Source organism: Mesoplodon densirostris, chromosome 10 (assembly GCF_025265405.1).
Source record: "Mesoplodon densirostris isolate mMesDen1 chromosome 10, mMesDen1 primary haplotype, whole genome shotgun sequence".
Lineage (NCBI taxonomy): Eukaryota > Metazoa > Chordata > Mammalia > Artiodactyla > Ziphiidae > Mesoplodon > Mesoplodon densirostris.
The window spans coordinates 68,846,803-68,865,030 of record NC_082670.1 but is presented as its reverse complement, the minus strand read 5'-3'; the positions used below and the strand labels follow the sequence as shown (position 1 = coordinate 68,865,030).

General features: G+C 56.5%; 2 protein-coding genes across 2 annotated transcripts; one reads left to right on the top strand and one right to left on the bottom strand.

Annotated features, from left to right (window-relative positions):
- Positions 1-572: 572 nt before the first annotated feature.
- Positions 573-5,923, top strand: PRSS50 (serine protease 50). Its single transcript, XM_060111476.1, is given in 8 exon segments — positions 573-765; positions 836-1,036; positions 2,367-2,529; positions 3,506-3,792; positions 5,031-5,171; positions 5,174-5,196; positions 5,703-5,850; positions 5,853-5,923. Coding segments are annotated over 8 exon segments (1,227 nt in total).
- A 2,499-nt stretch (positions 5,924-8,422) lies between these two features.
- On the bottom strand, positions 8,423-15,675 carry TMIE (transmembrane inner ear). Its single transcript, XM_060110753.1, has 4 exons — positions 15,580-15,675; positions 12,255-12,372; positions 8,833-8,982; positions 8,423-8,526 (listed from the first exon to the last, which is right to left on the bottom strand). Exons 1-4 carry the CDS (start codon positions 15,673-15,675, stop codon positions 8,423-8,425), a joined length of 468 nt encoding a protein of 155 aa, XP_059966736.1.
- Positions 15,676-18,228: the final 2,553 nt, after the last annotated feature.

The following is an 18,228-nucleotide window of genomic DNA, read 5'->3' as shown; positions in this document are numbered from 1 at the left end:
CCCAATGGTTACTATCCCTCTTTCTCTGTTTATGGAAACCTCACCTGTGTCATCTTTCTAAGCAGATGGATCTGTAAGGGAAGGGCATTTGCTGAATGGCGACAATGCTTAAAATTATGCACTCTTGAAAAATTATTATTGAAAACATTTCAATCTGCTTAATTTCAGTGCCCTGGGGCAAGGCCCCACCGTAATTACCAGGCTGGATGGCAGGTGGGTCCGCTTGGAAATCCCGGATGCCAGCCCCAGGGGTTGGGCCTTCATCTCACCGGGTAGGGATGGAAGTGGGCTGCCGGAGGAGGAGGTGCAAGAACCGGCCGCCGCGGTGAGGTTAAGGGACTCCAGGAAACTGCTGGGCCAGGCCGACTGGGAGACACGGGGTCACAGGAGGGCAGAGGCGTGGCCAGAAGCCAGGCAGTCCTGAGCACCAGCAAGCCAGACAGAAGGCGGCTGGGACACCAGGAGCATCATCGCTGGGGGGCCACTGGGGGGCACCGCGCGGATGGGGTCGGGAGCGCCCGCGCCCACCACACCAAAGAAGCTGCCGCTGGCTGCCAATGGGGGGCGCCGTCATGGGGCGAGCCCTGGGAGCGGCGTCGCGAGAGGAGCGCCGCGACTTATTCGCTGCTTCTCGGGGATGGAGCTCTGGTATGGGGCGCTGGCCGGCAGGCTCAGTCCCCCGCAGCCCCCGGACGTTCGCCCTGGCCCACGCCCGGCTCCTGCTGATGCTACTGCTGTTACTGCTGCTGCTGCTGCGGCCCGGGGGTGAGCCCCACCCCCTCCCCTCCTCCCACAGGCCTGGCCTCCACCTCTGACCCTCTGCGTTCTTCCACAGGTTGCTTGGGCGCTGGCGAAGTGCCGGGGGCACTGTCCACGGATGCCCCTGCCGACCTTGGCGCCCCCTGTGCCCCCAGTGCCACCTGTCCCTCGGACGGACGTCGCTTCCCCTGGCAGGCTGCCACTAGCCAGCCGCCCAGGACCCTGCAGTACTCTGCTTCTAAAGCCGACGAGGATGAGTTCCTTCCCCTTGAGTACTGTGACCTCCACGCGGGAGGAGGGTGCCCAAGCAGCCTTGAGGACCTTAAGGGACAGCGGAAGAAGGGGCACGGAGAGAGAGAGGGGGCCTTCCTTTTACCAGTGCTTATTGAGCACCTGTTGTGGGCCAGGCCTCCCATGCTGTTGAGGTAGGAGGCAAGGAAGGTCGGGGGGAGCCTGAGGTGTGCTCACGTCCTGCCTCCCTGAACGGTCTATGGGGACAGCGCCTCTCCATACGGCTCAGTCCCTGATCCAGGCTCCCAGCCAAGGCCTTTGGGGGTCTCCAGCATGGCTTTCAGGGAGCCTTCCCTTGTGTGTCTCGGGGCACACCCACAAGACATTCTCTCCAGCAGTGGCTTCCAAGCATGTTGAAGTAAGACCCACATAAGAAATACTTTTCATCCTGGAACTGAGTGCACAGAATTTAACTGTCACAGAAAGTCACACACAGGACCCAGCTGCACCCTGCTGTGCATGCTGCCATTCCCTTTCCTGTGTTAGCCTTTACAGCCGCTGGTGACAGCCCACTTACAGTGATCTCACAATCCTCTAGTCCATTTGGAACACGTAGGAGCGGGACTGCAGTGGTGTTGGATATGTGCATCTTCAGTTTAAAGAACTTTTTCCATAAAAGCTTTTCCAAAGTGGCTGCACCCACTGACCCTCCCTCCAGCAGTGAGTGAGCAGTCTGGGGCCGTGCTCCTCACCAACACTTGTTATCAGGGACATTTAGTTTTGCCTGGCAGGTGGTGGTGAGCAGAACCTCACTGTGATTTAAGTCCACACTTCCCTGAGGACTAATGGGGCTGAAGAGCTTCTGCATTTGTTTGCTATTGGGGTTTCATCCTCAGATGTATGTGTTCATGCACACTACCCATTTTTCTCTTAGGTCACTTGCCTTTCTCTCACTGAATCATAGGAGAAGGATCCTAGAGGAGGGAGAGGGGTCTTCCTTGGCTGAAGTAAGGAAACCAGATGGAAACACAGATGGGTTTGTGAAGGGCCTGGCCAGAGCTGATGTCTGATTGACCAGGACAAAGGAGCTAGTGGTGCACCAGGCTGGTCAGCTGGGAACACCCTGGGGCCTAAGCTGTGGGACCAGTGAGAGGGATACCTGGGGAGTGCTGAGGCCCTTCTGAGGCTGCAGACCCCAGTCCTCATGTGAACAACATCATTATGTGATGACCAATGAAGAAGGAGAATCATTGGATGGGTGCAGGCCAGCTAGAGAGGTGGGAGATCAGGCTGAGGGGAGGGAGGAGGGAGAGGTGCTGTGGGATGTGGCTGGAAGGGCCCATTCGTTATCAAGCTCTTTTCGTTTTCCTCCTTAGCCTGTGGCTTCTCCTATGAGTGGGACACCACCCTCAGGGATCCGGAGGCCATGGCTCGGCGGTGGCCATGGATGGTCAGTGTGCGGGCCAATGGCACACATATCTGTGCAGGCACCCTCATTGCCTCTGAGTGGGTGCTGACCGTGGCCCACTGCATGATCCAGTGAGTCGGGGTCTAGATGGATGGGTGGAAAGTCATTGGAGCCACCAGGGCCCCAGTCATCTTGCCAGCTGGCCCATCAGTGGCAGACACCATAGTCCTAGCCCCACCTCACCCTAGCTCTGAGCAGGTGGGGGATGAGTCCTGCAGATTCCTTTCTGGGAGCTGGGGGTTTCCTCCCCTCCCCTGGCCCCCTCCAGTCCTATGCAGTCATTCCATAGATAGGAAACGGAGGCTTGCAGCCACTGTCTAGGCCTCCCTCCTCCTATCTGCAGAAAGAATGTCCTAATTCTTCTGCTCCACACCCTTTGTTTCACTTACTCATTCCTTCCTTCATTCAACCAACAGCCTTGGCACTCTTTGAAGCCTGGGCACTGGGGGCAGAAAAGGGCTGCACCACTCCTCTCAGGTTGCTGGGGAAAAACAGACAAGAAGACAGACGCTCACAGGGGAGTCTGGTCAGTGTGGGGATGAGAGAGTGGGCATGCCCATGTTCTGGGGCCAGGGAGCGGCCTGAGGGTCACATCTGGCCATGAGGGCTGACCAGTGGAAAAGCGAGCTCCAAGCCTAAGGGACACGCTGAGAAAGTAGGCTGGAGGGCAAGGCAGGGCTGATTGCACAAGGTCTCTGTCACTTCCAGGGCCCAGCATGGGATGCTGGACAGAGTCCAGAGTCTGGAACCAGAGAAAACTGGGTCCACGTCCCAGCTCCACACTTCTTAGCTGTGTAGCCTTGAGTCAGTCACTTGAGCCCCATTTTCCCTCTCCATAAAATGAAGGGTTGTTGTGAGGACTGGACCACACAGTGTGTGTGCAGGGCCCCATTCACATCTGTTGTGAGGAGTGGGCTCTGGGGCTTGAAGCAGGTGGGTGGCCTACCTGGGTTTGCTAAGGGTGCAACAGTGTGGTGGAGGGTCGGGGGTGCAGGCTGGGGTGGGGTTCTTGGAGCTGATGGAGGACTCTCCTCGCTGTTACCCTAGGAGTGATGTTACCTATTCAGTGCGGATGGGGAGTCCACGGGTTGACCAGATATCCAAGTCTACTGCCGACGTCCTGGCCCAGCATGTCATTGTGAACAGCCATTATCGGTCCCATCGGTACTGGTCCGGGGTCGGCCAGGCAAATGACATTGCCCTCCTTAAGCTTGAGTGGCCACTCAAGTACAACAAGTATGTCTGGCCCATCTGCCTGCCTGGCTTGGACTGTGTGCTAAAGGACAATGCCCTCTGCAGCACTGTGACAGGCTGGGGACTCCCTAGGGTTGATGGTAAGTTGGAGCCTCCCCACAGCAGGGTCGGTAGTGTGGGAGAGGACCTGGGTGCAGGCCAGGGTCTACCATGGGCAGATATTTCTGAGACACCTCCCCCAGAGACCCCATCCCCACCCCTGTCAGGTTCTCATCTCTGAGGTCTCTTTCCCTTTGAGGGTCTCAGCAGTGAATGTATCATGGCCATTTAGGCCTTAGGGGACCCAGATTGCCCTTGAACCCTCAGGCCCAGGCCAGGGTTGTAAATAGGACTTCCTTGAAGGCAGAGGAGGCACAGAGTAGTATCTTGCTCTCTGCACACAATCCCAGGGCATCCATGTCTTGAAGCAGAACAGCCAAGGTGAGAGGAGCAGGGTTCTGTGTCTGTAAAAGGCTCCCCAGAAGATCCCATGTGGCTGGCTAAGGGCAATCTTCACCCAGAAGGTGGGAGTCACTGAGGGTCCACTCATGGCTCCCTCCCCCAGAAGTGGCCCTCAATCCCTCATCATCCCAATTTAGGAGCCCAAAGAGCAGGAGTGTTGTCTCAGGGCCGTCCAAGGGACCATTTCCTTATGAGCCCCAGGAATGTCCATTTCCTTCAGGGAACTCCTATTCTTTTCCCACAAGAGAGGCGCCCTTCCCTGTGGCCTCATAGAGCCAGCTTGCCTGAAAGCACCCACAGGGTCTCCAGCCTGGGGTGGGGTGGCTTTTTGTCATGCCTGCCATGGCCTATCTGAGGAATAGCTGGGAATGGTTGGAAGTCACCTGTCCCCTAGGAGCTCAGACTAGGGACAGAGATACAATTGAGAGAGCAGGGAGGGGAGTAAAGAGTGCCCGAGACCCATGGAGGGGAGTCTAGGGAAGCTTAGAGAAGGAAGAGGCCTTTGGGGAAAGCTTGAAGAAAAGGCAAGATTTGTACCTTAGATGGGCCTGCTGGCTTTGGGGATAGAAGGAATGCAAGAGCCAAGTTGCTGAGATCAGAATGGACTCAATGGATAGTACTCTGCAGGGTGTGAGACCAGGTCCAACAAGGCCAGATCATGGGTAGCCTGCTCCCAAGGTTTCTATGTCAAGGGGCCCTTGGGAAGCATCAGCTGGAGTGGTGGGTGGCCTATGCCTGGAGAGATCTCCAGGGCTGCTGTGTGGCAAGGAGAAGAGGCTGGAGGAGTGGCGAAGAACAAAGGGAGGATGGACACAAAGCTGGCGGCAGTGGGCAGGAGCAAAACCGCCAAGCCTGAATGGGGGCCCCTGTCCCACAGGTGTGTGGCCCCAGTTCAGGACCATCCAGGAGAAGGAAGTCACTATCCTGAACAGCACGGAGTGTGAAAGCCTCTACCACAGGTTCTCCAAAATCCCCTCTCTGATTCAGATCATCAACTCCCAGATGATTTGTGCAAAGGACGTCAACAGGAACAGTTTTGCTATGTGAGCATCTCTCCCCCTTGCTCACTTGCCTCCAAGGGCACCTGGCCAGGAATGGGGCTGGGGGCACAGGGAAGCCAGGACCTGCGGGGAGGTGGGGAAGGGGATGGGGATGAGCCGGGGTGACTGAGGGGGAAGATAGGAAGATGAGGGAGGGGAGATTTGATGAGGACCGGAGATTGGGAGGAAAGAGATGAAGGTTGGGGTGAGAGAGATGGGGAGAGGGGATGGAGGTTGGAGATGAGGGAGAAGAATGGGAAGTAGTGGGAAGATGGAGGTGGGTATTAAAGAGATGGGGGATGGAGAACTGGCAAGAGAGAGATGGGAGGTGGAGCCCTTTGAGGAAGGTCTCCTGGGTCAGGACCTCAAGGGCACCCCTCAACTATGTGACACTCAGGGGCTGTAGGGAAGTTCTGATGTGAGGGCACCCTGATTCTTCCTGAGCTGTATTAAGCCTCCCTTGGACCACATCTGGCCTCCTTTTTTGTTTCCCCCACCCCTCCCCACAGGAGATAAGTGGTGAGCCCTTGGCCTGTCCTGTGGAGAGCATATGGTACCTGGTGGGAATGGTGAGCTGGGGCCCAGGCTGCAAGAAGAGCAAGGCCCTGCCCATCTACCTACACATCTCCTGCCAGCAGTGGGAACACCTCAATGGGCAGACCTGCCAGCCCCATCCAGGGCCCTGCTCCTGGCACTCCTGCTGCCCCTCAACCTCCTTGCTGTCCTCTGACACTCGTGCCGTTGTCTCTGGGTGCACCCTCCCTTGCCCAGGCCCCTCCTCACCCTCTGTGCCTAGAATGCTACGGGTGCAGCTCTCGCAGCCCCGCAAGGCAGGGCAGAGACTAGGTGCTCAATTAAATGTTTCTCTTCCCCATGCTTCCTCCTTCCTGGGCCTGCTCCAGTGGGAGATGAGAGAACCAGACAGGGGAGGGATGGGTGACTCCAGGCAGTTTATACTGAAAAGTACAGAGCCCCAGGATCTGCCTCCAACCAAAGGTTCAGGGTGGCTCCCACAGAAGGTGGAGGGAGTGTGTAGGGATGATATTGGGGTCCGATGATGGAGGGTCAGGCTGAAGCTGGAGCTGCCAGGACACAATGTGAGGCTGGGCATAAGGGTGCAGCTGTGTCTGGGCCGGGGAGGTAAGTGTGTTCTCCTTGACTTTGACCCATCTTCTGGCCGGTAGCTAGAACATACCCTGTTAATGCCCTGAAGCACTGTAGTGGACTTTGACCTTCCAGCCCTGTCCCCTGTCTGGAGACTGGGGCAGATGCCCACTGGGATCAGATATTATCCCCACCATCAGCAGATATGCCTGTCCATAAAGGGCTAGTGGAGGCCCAGGTCAGAGGTCAGGGAGGCAGCTGGCAGGGCAGATGTAGCCCGGGCCTGGACTTACCCCAGGCATTACCAGCTGCTTCTCTGACTTATAGTGGCCCCTGCTCCTCTGCGCTTCTGCTGCCCAGCCAACAGGAGGGCTCTGGCTTGTATGAGTAGAATGATCTTTGCCATAGCCATATGTATGAGAAGCCCATAGGCTGGAGCCCAAGGGCAGAGTCAGGGTTCCCACTTGGTGGTGCAGTGAGTACTCAGCTTCCATAGCAGGGCCTTCTGTAATCTCTCTGCCCCCTCATGGCTCTAAGACCCCATGCTCCTTCCCCCATGTCAGCCTGGTTCCCTCTTGTGTAATAATGGTCCAGATCCAGGTCCAGGTCAGAATCCAGGTTTGACTCCTCTGTGTCCCAAGCACCCACTCATTGAAACCCAGGGTGTGGAGCAGAGGCAAGTGGAGAGCAGGCAGCGTCCTCCCTGGTCCTGCTGCCCTGCCTCGGGGCTAGGCCCCACTGGCTGCAGCTGACCCTCTGCCTCTTGGCCACCACCTCTCCCTCCAGCTCATCCGAATTCAGGCTGGGAGAAAAGTCAGGAGAGGGAACATCAGCCTGGCCTACACCACCTATCACTGATCACTGCGTCACCCTCCACGTAAATGCTCCAGGGATGGGGCATCCTGAGGGATCATCTCAGGTCACTCGGGTATGAGAAGGCACTCAGCTTTATTTACAAATCTCTGCAGGCTGCAGAGGCAGCGTGAGCTTTGCCAGCAGCTCCCCCTGGCTCGGAAATCTCCAGTGTCTCCTTAGTCTCCAGGCCCAGGTCTGAGTACCTCAGTTGATGTTTGCTGCCATCTAGAAACCCCTCTCTGCATCTCCCCTCCCCAAGGATTCACTCCCCAGGTCAAGTTTGAGCCTTCACCTTCTGGCTAGCAGTGCTGCTTTTAGGCACCGTTGTTAAGAATGGAAGAGGAAGCTCTGTGCTGTTATATTCAGCACGTGGAAGGCTGGTTGCCACCTCAATCCCTAACTGCCCCCTGCGGTGATCTCCTGGGGCCCTGACACCTGCTACCACAGCTGAGCCTAGAAAGGGCCAGCAGAAATACCCTAAGTCCCCCTTGGCCCCTCAAATTTTCCCTGGATTCCCAAGATGGGGCCCTTCTCTCTCTGGCCCATTGGCCTCAGCCTTCTGCACCCCTGCAGCCCCTAGCCCATGGGCCTCATGCTAGGCCCTCCAGCAGCCTCAGCTGCATCACAGCGTGTAAGACAAGTGTACCCATTGCTTAGAGCTTGGTATCTGCTATGCTGGGGGTTCCGCTTCTGGTCTCCTTCTGCTCACTGCCCTGGGCCAGAACCCCTGCCAGGCTTGGGGCAGCCCCCTCACCACTTAGCTGCTATCCAGCTAAGTCCGAGGACCTTCTGCTGCCCCTGCTTCCCCCAGTGACCCTCTCCCTCCTCATGGCCAGCCTGGTGTGGCCTCACATCTATCCCATCCAGGTCAGCCATCCCCTTCCAGAAGGAAACCCACATCCCATTACCCCTTTAGCCACTGGTGTTCGTGGCAGAAGAGGGGACAGAGGCATGTCTGGGTGGGTAGAGGCCACTTTGGATCTACAGAGGGACAGTGGCCTAAGACCACCTCTGCTGAGCGACCACGTGGATGGCGTGAAAGGAGTGGAGTCCAGGCTGGCAGGCAGCACACCTGGTGCAGTCATATCCTTGCCCCAGTAGGCTCTAGGACAGGGTCCTGGGCCTCAGCAACCCCCTCTGAGCAGGGAGAGGGTGTTCTGCAACCTCTATGGTCCATGTATGAGCTTGGAGTCTAAGATGTCTGGACTCTGGCCAGGACTATGAGCCCCAGGGCCGGCTAGCCCCAGCCTCCACCTCCAGGAAGCTCTCCTCATTTCTCTTCTTTCTTCTTCTTGGCCTCATTCTTCTCATCCTCCTCTACCTTGATGGCCACTGTATCCACACTGTCCTTCTTCTTCTTCTTCTTCTTATCGTCTGTGGAGCAGAGGAAAAAGGGTGCAACGTGAGCGAGACAGGATCCTAGGGCCTGCACCACAGCCTCCCAGTCCAGCCCTTCATTCCTTCTTCCTTCCAATCCTCTCCTACCTGCGGAATAGCTCCTTGTTTTCCCTGCCTCTCACTCTGCCCCATTTCTTTGCTCTGGTCTCCAGAAACATGGCTGGATCCCCTCCCTGAACCAGGTGGAGGGGAGGAATAGGGCAACTCTGGGTGGCAGGATTGAGGAACTGGCCAGCGTGGCAGGGTCGGAGGGTGGCGGGGCTGGGGGCCAGGCCTGCTCACCTCCAGGGATTTCTGTGAGCTCATTGAGGGGTGGCACAGTCTCTAGTTTGTCCGTGTACATCTTGGCTGCCTTTCGCTGTAGGTACCGGGCTTCAATCTCCTTCCGGGTCCGTGGCACGCGGCAGTTGAAGACACAGCAAAGAGTGATAACTACGGGTAGGACAGAGCAGGCTTGGTAAGAGCCAGAGCTCAGACACCCCAGGAATGGTTCCCAAATTTCAGGCCTGTCTCCGTCTACCTATGTGTGTCCTACCCAAGAGACCCTCTCAGGAGGCTCCACATTTTGGCAAAACCCCTGTGGGATCTGGGATTTTCAAAATATCTTTCCTGAGCCGGGCTGGCTTCACATAGTAGGCCCACTTTCAGGAGGGCCTTGTGCTTGGTTTGTTATTCTGCTGTCACTTTCTTGAAATTCTTAATAATTTTTGAACAGAGGGGCTCACAATTTCATTTTGCACTGGCCCCGTATATTGTGTTACCAGTCCTGGTTCTGGGGGGTCTTTCTGACTAGACTGAGAGGTCCTGGAGGGCAGGCAGTGGGCTGGACCATGACTCAAGCTACAGCCTCCTGGAGGGTGTCCTGTGCTTCTAACTCAGGCCTCTGGGCTCCTGTGCATCCTAGTTTCTCCTCCCCAGGCTTCTGAGAGCACCTCAGACCCTGGAGGACATGGCTGCATCCTCCTCAACCTCCCTGAGGACAAGCCAGGGCTGCTCCTGGCTGTGAGAGCATGAAAGAGGGCACAGACCTTGCCCCGGCGTGTTCACCTCAGACAGAGTTATTCCAGGAGTGGTTTTCTGGCTCAGGGCAGCTGTGCCCACGCAAGCTGGGCCAGGGCATGGAGCTGGCCTGTCTAGGGATGGGCAGGGCAGGGCTGCCAGGACCCGGCTGGACTGAGTTTATTTTTCTAAGGCCCCTACAGTCTGACCACCTTGGCCCCAGCCTCAGGGGAGGGGATGGAGCTGCTTCCTATTATAAATCAGATGACCAGACATAACTTCCTGACAGACTCCTAGGGGCAGGAGGACCAGGCAGGACAAGTCAGGCCTATTTTGGGGAAGGTGTATCAGACCCATGTAGCCTGGGCTGGAGCACCCCTTCAGGTCATGTTGTGTAACCCCTTCAGCCAATGTTGTGGTCCCACTGAGTCTCCCCCAGACTCACAGAATGAAAGAAAACAAATGAATGAGATGGTTTCAAAGCATTTGTGGCTGAGGACAGGACTGGGCTCCTGAATAAATGGATGGGGTGTCAACAGCATCCAGGAACACATGGTGGCGGGTTAGTTGTGCAAGGGTCCCAGCAGTAGGTCTGCCTTTCTTACCCAAAGAACTGGGTTCGGGTCCTCTCCAGACCCCTGTATGCCAGAGGTCCAAGGTTGGACCTCCACCCTACTGGCTTGGACCACCTCTTCCAGCTACCCCACCAGGTGCCTCCTCAGGACCATGCCCATGCTCTCTGCAAAGGCTGGAGGCCTGGGCTTTAAAGGGAGCTCAGCCACAGCTATTGGCAGTCAGAGCAGGACTCAAGCACCACCCCTCACTCCAGGCCTGCCCCACCCAGCCTGGCCTGTTTGCTTCTCTTCAAAGAGGAGAGAAAATTCCTTGGATCGAGTTCCAGGCCCAGGCAGGGGCTTGGGATAGGAGTCCCCAGGCTGGAGGGGACCCCGAACAGGTACCCCATCCAACTCCAGCTCTCTCCACAAGGTTCTGGGGGTGATGCTCCACAAACAGCTGTACCACCTAGGCCCAAGCAGACAGGGAAGTGGGAAAGATGTTTCCTCCCCAGGAGATGGCGTTTCCTACTCCCTAGAGCCCTGCATAGAGGGTAACAAATGCTAACCTATTGCTCAGAGGCCTTTGGGACTATCCCTTACCTTTCTCTAGGAAATGGGTTTAGGAGTGGAAGTCAGTCTGTGTGGTTGAGGTCCAAGTGCCTTTTGGGGCCTGACACTGCAACTTTCCTATGTGGCCCCAGGTACTTCTACCATCTAGGGCCAAGCAGAGCTCTGGAGAAACCATTGTGTGCCTTGAGGCCCCATGGTGCCCTTATCCCTGCTTCTTGGGGTACCCCAGAGCTGCTCCTTGGACCTGCACCCTGGATTGCTCCTGTGGCCCCTGCAGGGCAGATACCTCCCCCAACCCTACCTCTTGGTACTGGGGGTTATTCTCCTCTCTGGACACCTGAGCTGGGGCTTCAGCCACAGCTGTTTTTCTGTGGGGCCTCCACTCAGAAGCCTGACTGATCATTGGCCTTGGCTAGGAACAAAATGCAGGCTCTTGCTCAGATCTTGCTCCCACTCCAGCCGGGAAGACATGGGGGCGTGGAAGGGCACTTCTGGTGCCAGGAGAAGCACATGCAAATTAGAGGTCCTTGTCTCCCCTGGAGCCCCTGCATCTGATGGGCCCTTGTGATCAGCCCTGCCCCCAGGATAGCTCCAGCTAGAACTTAAATGCTCCTTTAGCCCCTGACCTGGGGGCACTCAGTAAATGTCTTATAGGGGTTATCTGAGACCTGTGTGGAGGCCATTTCCTTGCACCTCTGCCCACACTGTACCTCTGCCTGTAATGCCTTTCCAGCTGCCTAACACAAAGCCACTCATCCATCCTACCGATCTGCAGCTTGGAGGACCCCTCCTCCATGAACCCTTTGCTGGGGGAGTGTGTTTTCTTTCTCTTTACTGCCTGTGCCCCACTCCTCCCTTTGGCCTGTAGGAACCTCTGTCAGACTCTGCTTTGTACCCTGGCGGCCTCTGCCATCCAGTCGGCATTTCTCGGCCCCCTTTTCCCCAACTCCAGACCCCAACTCTGGAAGGACAACTGAAGGGAGCATGCCAAGCCGGCTTCTGTTGTGACTTCGCATCAAGCAACTCCCAGGTCCAAGAGAGGAAGGGGTCTCCTGCTTTTGACTGAGGTGGGTGTGAGTCATTCCAGGGAAGTGGTATTTGACAATGCAGGGTTTGCAGCCTGGGAGCCACATTTGCTGGGCGTCTGGGGAGCCTTTGGGCTGAGCTGCAGCCAAGGGTGGCCTTGCTGGGGCCCCTGGGTGTGGGTGTTTTAAGCTGGCAAAACTGCAGAAAAAGCATGAGGAGGCCAACGATAGGGAAAAATGACACGTCTTCGTCCTGGTTCAGCGGAGTCCCCTGTAATTACCATAATTGCCATGTGGCTGCATCGCCGGTCGGGCAGAATACTTCAGGTCACCACCAGCCTGTCAGCCCTCCACAGGGACTTTGTGTGGATCAGGAGGTGCCAGAAACCACAGCGGGCCTCCTGTGGGCGCCTGGCCTGCCTGCACTGCCCGGAATTGCTGCTCTGAGCCTCTGGGGATGGAGCGGGGGGGTGGGGGGGTGATGAGGCGGTGCCGGGCTCCCACTGTGTTGTGGCAGCGGCAGGGGGCGGTGATGGGGGGAGCAGCTACTCACTGATGGACAACACGAAGAGCGAGAAGATGCCCACCACGTGCCACAGGCGCATATCCCAGAACACCACCGTCTCCTTGGTCAGCGGGGGCGGCTTGGGCTTGGGTGGGGCCGTGCTGGGCTGTGGGTTAGGAGAGAGTGGAATGAGCCAGGCAGAGGCCAGGGGCTGGGACGGGGCCGAGAGAGGCCCAGGTCTCAGCAATCACTCAGTCCAAACATTTCAGAATCTCCTACAATCAAGTGTCTTAGACATTCATAAACAATGCCTCAGACCTTGGGAAGTTCCAGATTTAGAACAGGAAGAGGGTAAAGCCCCAGAACCATGGAGCTGGGAACTTGGAGTGCAAGGGTGGTTGATGCTTGAGGAAACCAAAGCCCAAGGGGCAAAGGTGGATGGCTTGTTCCAATCAGGTTCAAGGCTCCTTCTCTCCTCCTGCTCCAGCCCTGGGCTCCTCCACACAGGCAGACGGGGTCTCAGGACCAAGGCCAGAGACAAGGCGAGTCCTGTCCTGTGGGACTTTGTTCACATGTACCTCCAGTGTGGGGTGCGGTGTGGAACTGGAGTCAGGGCCCCGTGACTCTATTACTTGACCAGGACTCCCACCAGGTGGCCTCAGCAGTCACCTGTCCTACCTGAGTCACCGCCTCTGACCAGAAGGCTGGGCCAGAATCCTCACAAAACGGGTCTAGATAATTTGTCTGAAATGCAGTAGCGACACCTGGAGGCCAAAAGCTGTAAGCACGGCTGGAGCAATCGTGAGCAGAGCCCAGCGCGCCACTTCCCACCTTCCCAGTAGGACACCACCCTGTCCTGGGGGTCTGAGGGGACATGGCCCTGCTCTGGTGGGTGGGAGCAGGACCTATCCCTGACCTGTGGGGCTGAGAGGGATATGACCCTGTCTCTGTCACCAAGTTTGGCTGAGGGGTGTGGATGGGGGTTAGTTAGGGGTGTGGAGGGAGAGGGGATCCTGGGGCATCTGTGCAGTGCCTTGTCCCCTGATTAACCAAATAAGGACAGACATGAGGAGTCTCTTCCAGCTCTCTGGGAAGGAAAAGCAACCCACAGCTCAACCATCTGTCCAGTCTTTCCTCTGGTCCCTAAGCATGGATGGGGCACCTACCAAAAGCCAGGTACTTCTTCATCCAATGGACACCACCCTTCAGCATGTATTGGGGACACTTGGAGAGGATCAGCAACCTGTCCCAGGTAACCCAGAGGATCTGTGTGCCCAGGAGTGGTATATGATTCCTGGCTTTTTTCTCTTAACCAAGGCAAACTGGGGTAGGAGACTTCTTTTCTCTAGGCCTCGGTTTCTCCATCTGTTAACTTGAATGGGATGGTTCCAGTGGTCTCTGGGAAGCTCTCTACACAACCTGAGTGGTAAAACTGACAAGATATCCTCCCTCAGCATCATCCCAGGGGCCTGGACCCATTTGCGGGCTCAGACACATGTCTGTGGGGTCTGGCCCATGTGTGTGGGGTTGGGGCACACATATGGGGTTAGGGCTGGGCACTGTGGGTATAGAGCACGTGAGGTTGGATACACATGCATATGGTTGGGCACCCATCTGTAGAGTCAGGGCCAAGGTCTGGGCAGTGGCAGGGTTCCCTGAAACTAAAGCTCCGTGTGTTGGCCTAGTTGGGTTGTATAACTGGAAGATTCTGAGGGCCACAGTAAAGATCTCAGATTCAGAGCCTGGGCAGCCAAGAGCTCACTTCTTACACATTCTTGTTCCAGCTTTGTTCAAGACACCCTGATAGGGGTCTTGGATAGAGGGAAACAGGTAACAGTCGGGCATCTCCTTGTGGGCACTGCTGGGGGTCTGAACGCAAGCTTGGAGTCCTGGCCTCCATCAGAACCTCACAGGCTGATGGAGGGTGATGCCTGTGGGTGGGGTGGGTGGTGTCATGGACCCCAGCCCTGCACATCTTTCTGGTGCTTCCCTGGATCGCCTGGACTCAGCCAGGCCCTCGTTCAGGCTGTAGGCAGATGGCAGGCAGATGGACTTGAAATGCAGTTTCCCTTGATGGGCTGGGAGAAGATGTTTTCCTGGGGGCTGAGGGAAGAATCCTTGGTTCAGAAGTGAGTTGACCCCCATGCTCAGGCTTCTCCTACACCCAGACCAGCTCAGTTTCTGTGCCTGAGGCCTCAGGGCAGCTGGTGAGGGGACCAAGTACACTCCATGGGGCTCAAGCCAGCCTGGCTCCCCTTACAGGGACACTAGAGCTGACATCTGACTCCAGCCCAGCCTTCTGATCACACCCCCTGGTCAGCAGCAGGAACAGGGGATGCAGGGCTCTGTCTCCATGTACCTCAGACCCACCAGTTCAGGGCTGTGTCCCCTCAGACCCCACGGATAAGGCCCTGTCCTCCCTCTCCCATCTTGTCCCCCAGCACCTGCCCCTTGAGGGCTCTCCTGGGTGCTTGGCTGTCTCTTACACTTCTGTTTCCCTGCTCTCTCCACTCTGCCACTGCCTACAAGGCTCCGACCCCACTCCTCCCTTGTCCTGCCTCTTGGGCCTTCTCCCTCCAGCCTAATGCTCCAGAATTTTGGGTCTGGTCAGCCTCTTTGACTCCCCTTCCTGGCTCAGCAGGAATGGGGTACAGAGGGGCCTGCAGATGGCCCCCACTCTTCCCTCCCTGGCCCAGCCAGGCTCCTGGCCAACCCCCCAGCCATCCTCTTCACCTCTTCCTGGGCGATCTTAGCAGCTCCTTACAGTCCTCCCAACTGTGTGCCCTCTTCTGATTTATTCTCCTTCCAAACCAGGACTCATGACTCTTGCCCGCTCAGAAACGTTTGCTAGCTCCCAGTTATCACCAGGACCAATTAAGACCCTGAGTCCTTGGGCCCTGCCCTGCTTGCCCCTCCCCTCCAGGGCCTAGTGTGCAGCATGGAGTCTAACTCAACACATGGCTGCTCTAAGAAGGGTGTCCTCACCCTCCTGCCTCCCACCCACCACCTTCGACTTCACTAGACCAAAGATTAGAATATAGGGGCTGAGTGTCCCCCATCAGACACTCGCTGATGCCCGGCTGTATCTCCAATCAGACCGGGAATCCCTCAGGTCAGGGTGAGTCTCCCCCGTCAGAATAATGTTCCTGAAATCAGAGGCTGTGCCTTCCCATCCGACCAAGGACACTAAGATTGGAGGCTGGGTCTCCTCCACAGCCTGGAAGCACTTGGGATAGAGCTGTGTCTCCCCATTAAGTGAGGTCCTCTAGGGCAAGAGGAAGGGAAAAACCAGCTCCTGGTCAGAAAGGCGCCCCCAACCCTCTGCCTGGAGGGTGACAGCCACCCCGAGCCCCTCCGCGCCGCCCCGCCTCACCTCCACCAGCTGCCCGGCGACCCCCGCGAGGCAAACCCCCAGGGCGGCGCCGCCCAGCGCCCAGAGCGGCCCCGCGCCTAGCCGCTGACCCGCCATCTTCGCGCGCTCCGCGCAGCTCGGCAGCAGGTCAGGGGAGCCGAGGGATGCCTGCCGGGCCGCCTTGGCTCGGTGACTGCCCCCTGGCCAGCCGGCGCTCGGCGGTGGCGATCTGGTCGCAGGCAGGCTGCGAGTGGGCATCATTTATTTATTGTCGGTGTCTGGTTCCTGTGCTGCCGGCTCCCACACCACTCTGGGTGGAGGGCCCGCCCCTCTCCGGAGATCACACTCCAGACTCCGCACTCCCCTAACCCGACCGAGACTGACATAGGGCCGGGAGTGGGTGGGAGGGAGGACAGGCTGGGGTCAGGTCCTTGAACAACAGGTCCCACCTTCCCTTCCCCACTCCGGCCTCAGTTTATTCATTTGGGACAAAAGGGAGGGGCTGGAATCTGCTGATCTAGGAGGCCCTTCCCATTCTGACGTTCTGAATTTGAAAAACTGTAGTGGACCAGATTGGGGGGGTTGGGAATGGCATGGCAGGCAGGTTGCCATGGTGACAGGTGCTCGGGGATGTCCTGGGCTTTCTGGGCTGGCTTCCTGCCCAGAGGCAGCTCTGGTCACCCTGGACACCGGATCAGGGGGGAGGGAGAGGGGGAACAGGGGATGGCATGGTCACAGTAGCCAGCTGCGGGTGTGATGGAAGGTTCCTGAAGGAGCCAGCATCTGTGACCCCACAGGACACGGTGGGCTCCCCCTGGAAGGGCTGGAGGACCGTGTTCTGTTTCTGATTGATCCTCAGCCTCTGCCCCAGCCTGAGCTCTGACTCTCACTCCAGTCTGAGCCATGACCCTGACCTCACACTGAACCTGGCCCACACTGCACTCTGGTCCTGACCTCAGAGTGAGCCTTGACAACCCAGGGACTGAGGGAGGGAGGCTCGGAGGAGCTGTGGAGACCTGGGGAGGACTTTGGAAGAGGAGTGGGGAGGCCTGCAATAGGGAGACTCCTCTGATCCATCCTCCCCCCTCTCTCCTTTCCTTCCTTCCTTCCATTATTATTAATCTGAGAAGCAGCCCAGGTGTTGGACCCCTGCATTCCTCATCACCAAGGGCACCAGTGGAGACCTGTGCAGGCTGGGGTGCTTTGGGCCTTGGGCCTCCCCTCAGAACTGGGGACCCTGTAGATCTAGAGTCTTTTGCGGCTCCTGCCTGGCGGTGCCATAGATGGGCAAGGACCAAGGCAGGCTGCAGCAGAGAGGAGAGGGCCAGCTGTGGATACCTATAGGCGTCAGGGCTAGGAGATGACAGGGCAGGCAGGAAAATGAGAAAACCAGTGGCAAAGGACAGCTGGTCCATCGAGAAGACCCTTGACAGTGGGTAGAAAAGTCTGGGGACTGGGTGGGCTGGGCCACCCCACACTCCCCAGGCTTGCCCTCGTCAGGCAAACAAGAATTTCACTGAAGCCCAAATCACTTGCTGCAGCTCTCTGCCCACCATTTCTTCAAGCCATCTGTTATGAAAGCCACACTGACCAGCCAGGGAGGTCACCCTTGGGACAATGGGGTCAGAGGAGCCTTGGCTGGACTGGGCTGAGGTTAGTGAGCCTGACAGTGGCCTTGAGTAAACCATTACTCCTCTCTGCTTTGATGTCCTCATCTATGGAATGGAGAGGGCGAGACTCTCATCACAGGGCTGATGGGAGGATTATATGATCTAACAGTTACGGGAGTGATGAGTATAAGCTGGCTCTCCTTGATGGGACAGCTCAGCCTGGGAGGGGAGGGTGTCATTGCTTCTTTCCATCCAAAAGGTAGGGAAAGCCCAGTGAAGAAATCTGAAAGGGAATACAGTCATGTGTGTCCCCAGTGTCCCTTGATATGGCCTCTGCTCCAAGTGGGCTTTACCTCTCAGCAGGCTGTTGAACACAGCTGAAATCTCACGGTATGCTATTTGTCATATACCTTTTCCCCAATACAACATCCTAGATCCCCACATGCCCCAAACACAGTGTCAATACTGTCATGCGGGCTTTGGAGTCAAAGTGACTTAAAATAACAAGATGGCCCAAAAGGCTTAGTGCAGTTTTAAGCTTTAATAACCTCAGAAGTATAAAGCTGCAAACTTACAAGAGACACCATTTGAAAGTTTAATTATTTAAATTTCCTTTTTTGCCCTTTGAAGATGGCAAAACTTGACCCAAAAAATTAAAGTGATCCAAAATTCACGATGAAATTAGCATAAAGAAAATATAAGGAATGCAACTTTCAAATTACGTCTCTTGTAACTTTGTAGTTTTATACTTGATAACTTCTGAAGTTATTAAAGCTGAAAGTGAAGACTTATGGGTCATGGTCATATTGACAGCTGTGAGCTCTCAGTGGGCTACTGAACCTCTCCAAGCTTCAATCCCTCATCTCTAAAATGAGTATAACTACAGTATCATGGCACCTGCACATTACAAGCCTTCAGTAAGTGCAAGTCGTGTTGATTATTGCTGTCACTGTTGTTAAAGGCAGTGTGAAATTACATTGTCTAAAACCCAACTATACTTTGTTCAATCAATTCCTTATTCTCGAATATTTGCATGTTTCCAGTTTTCCAGTGTTAAACA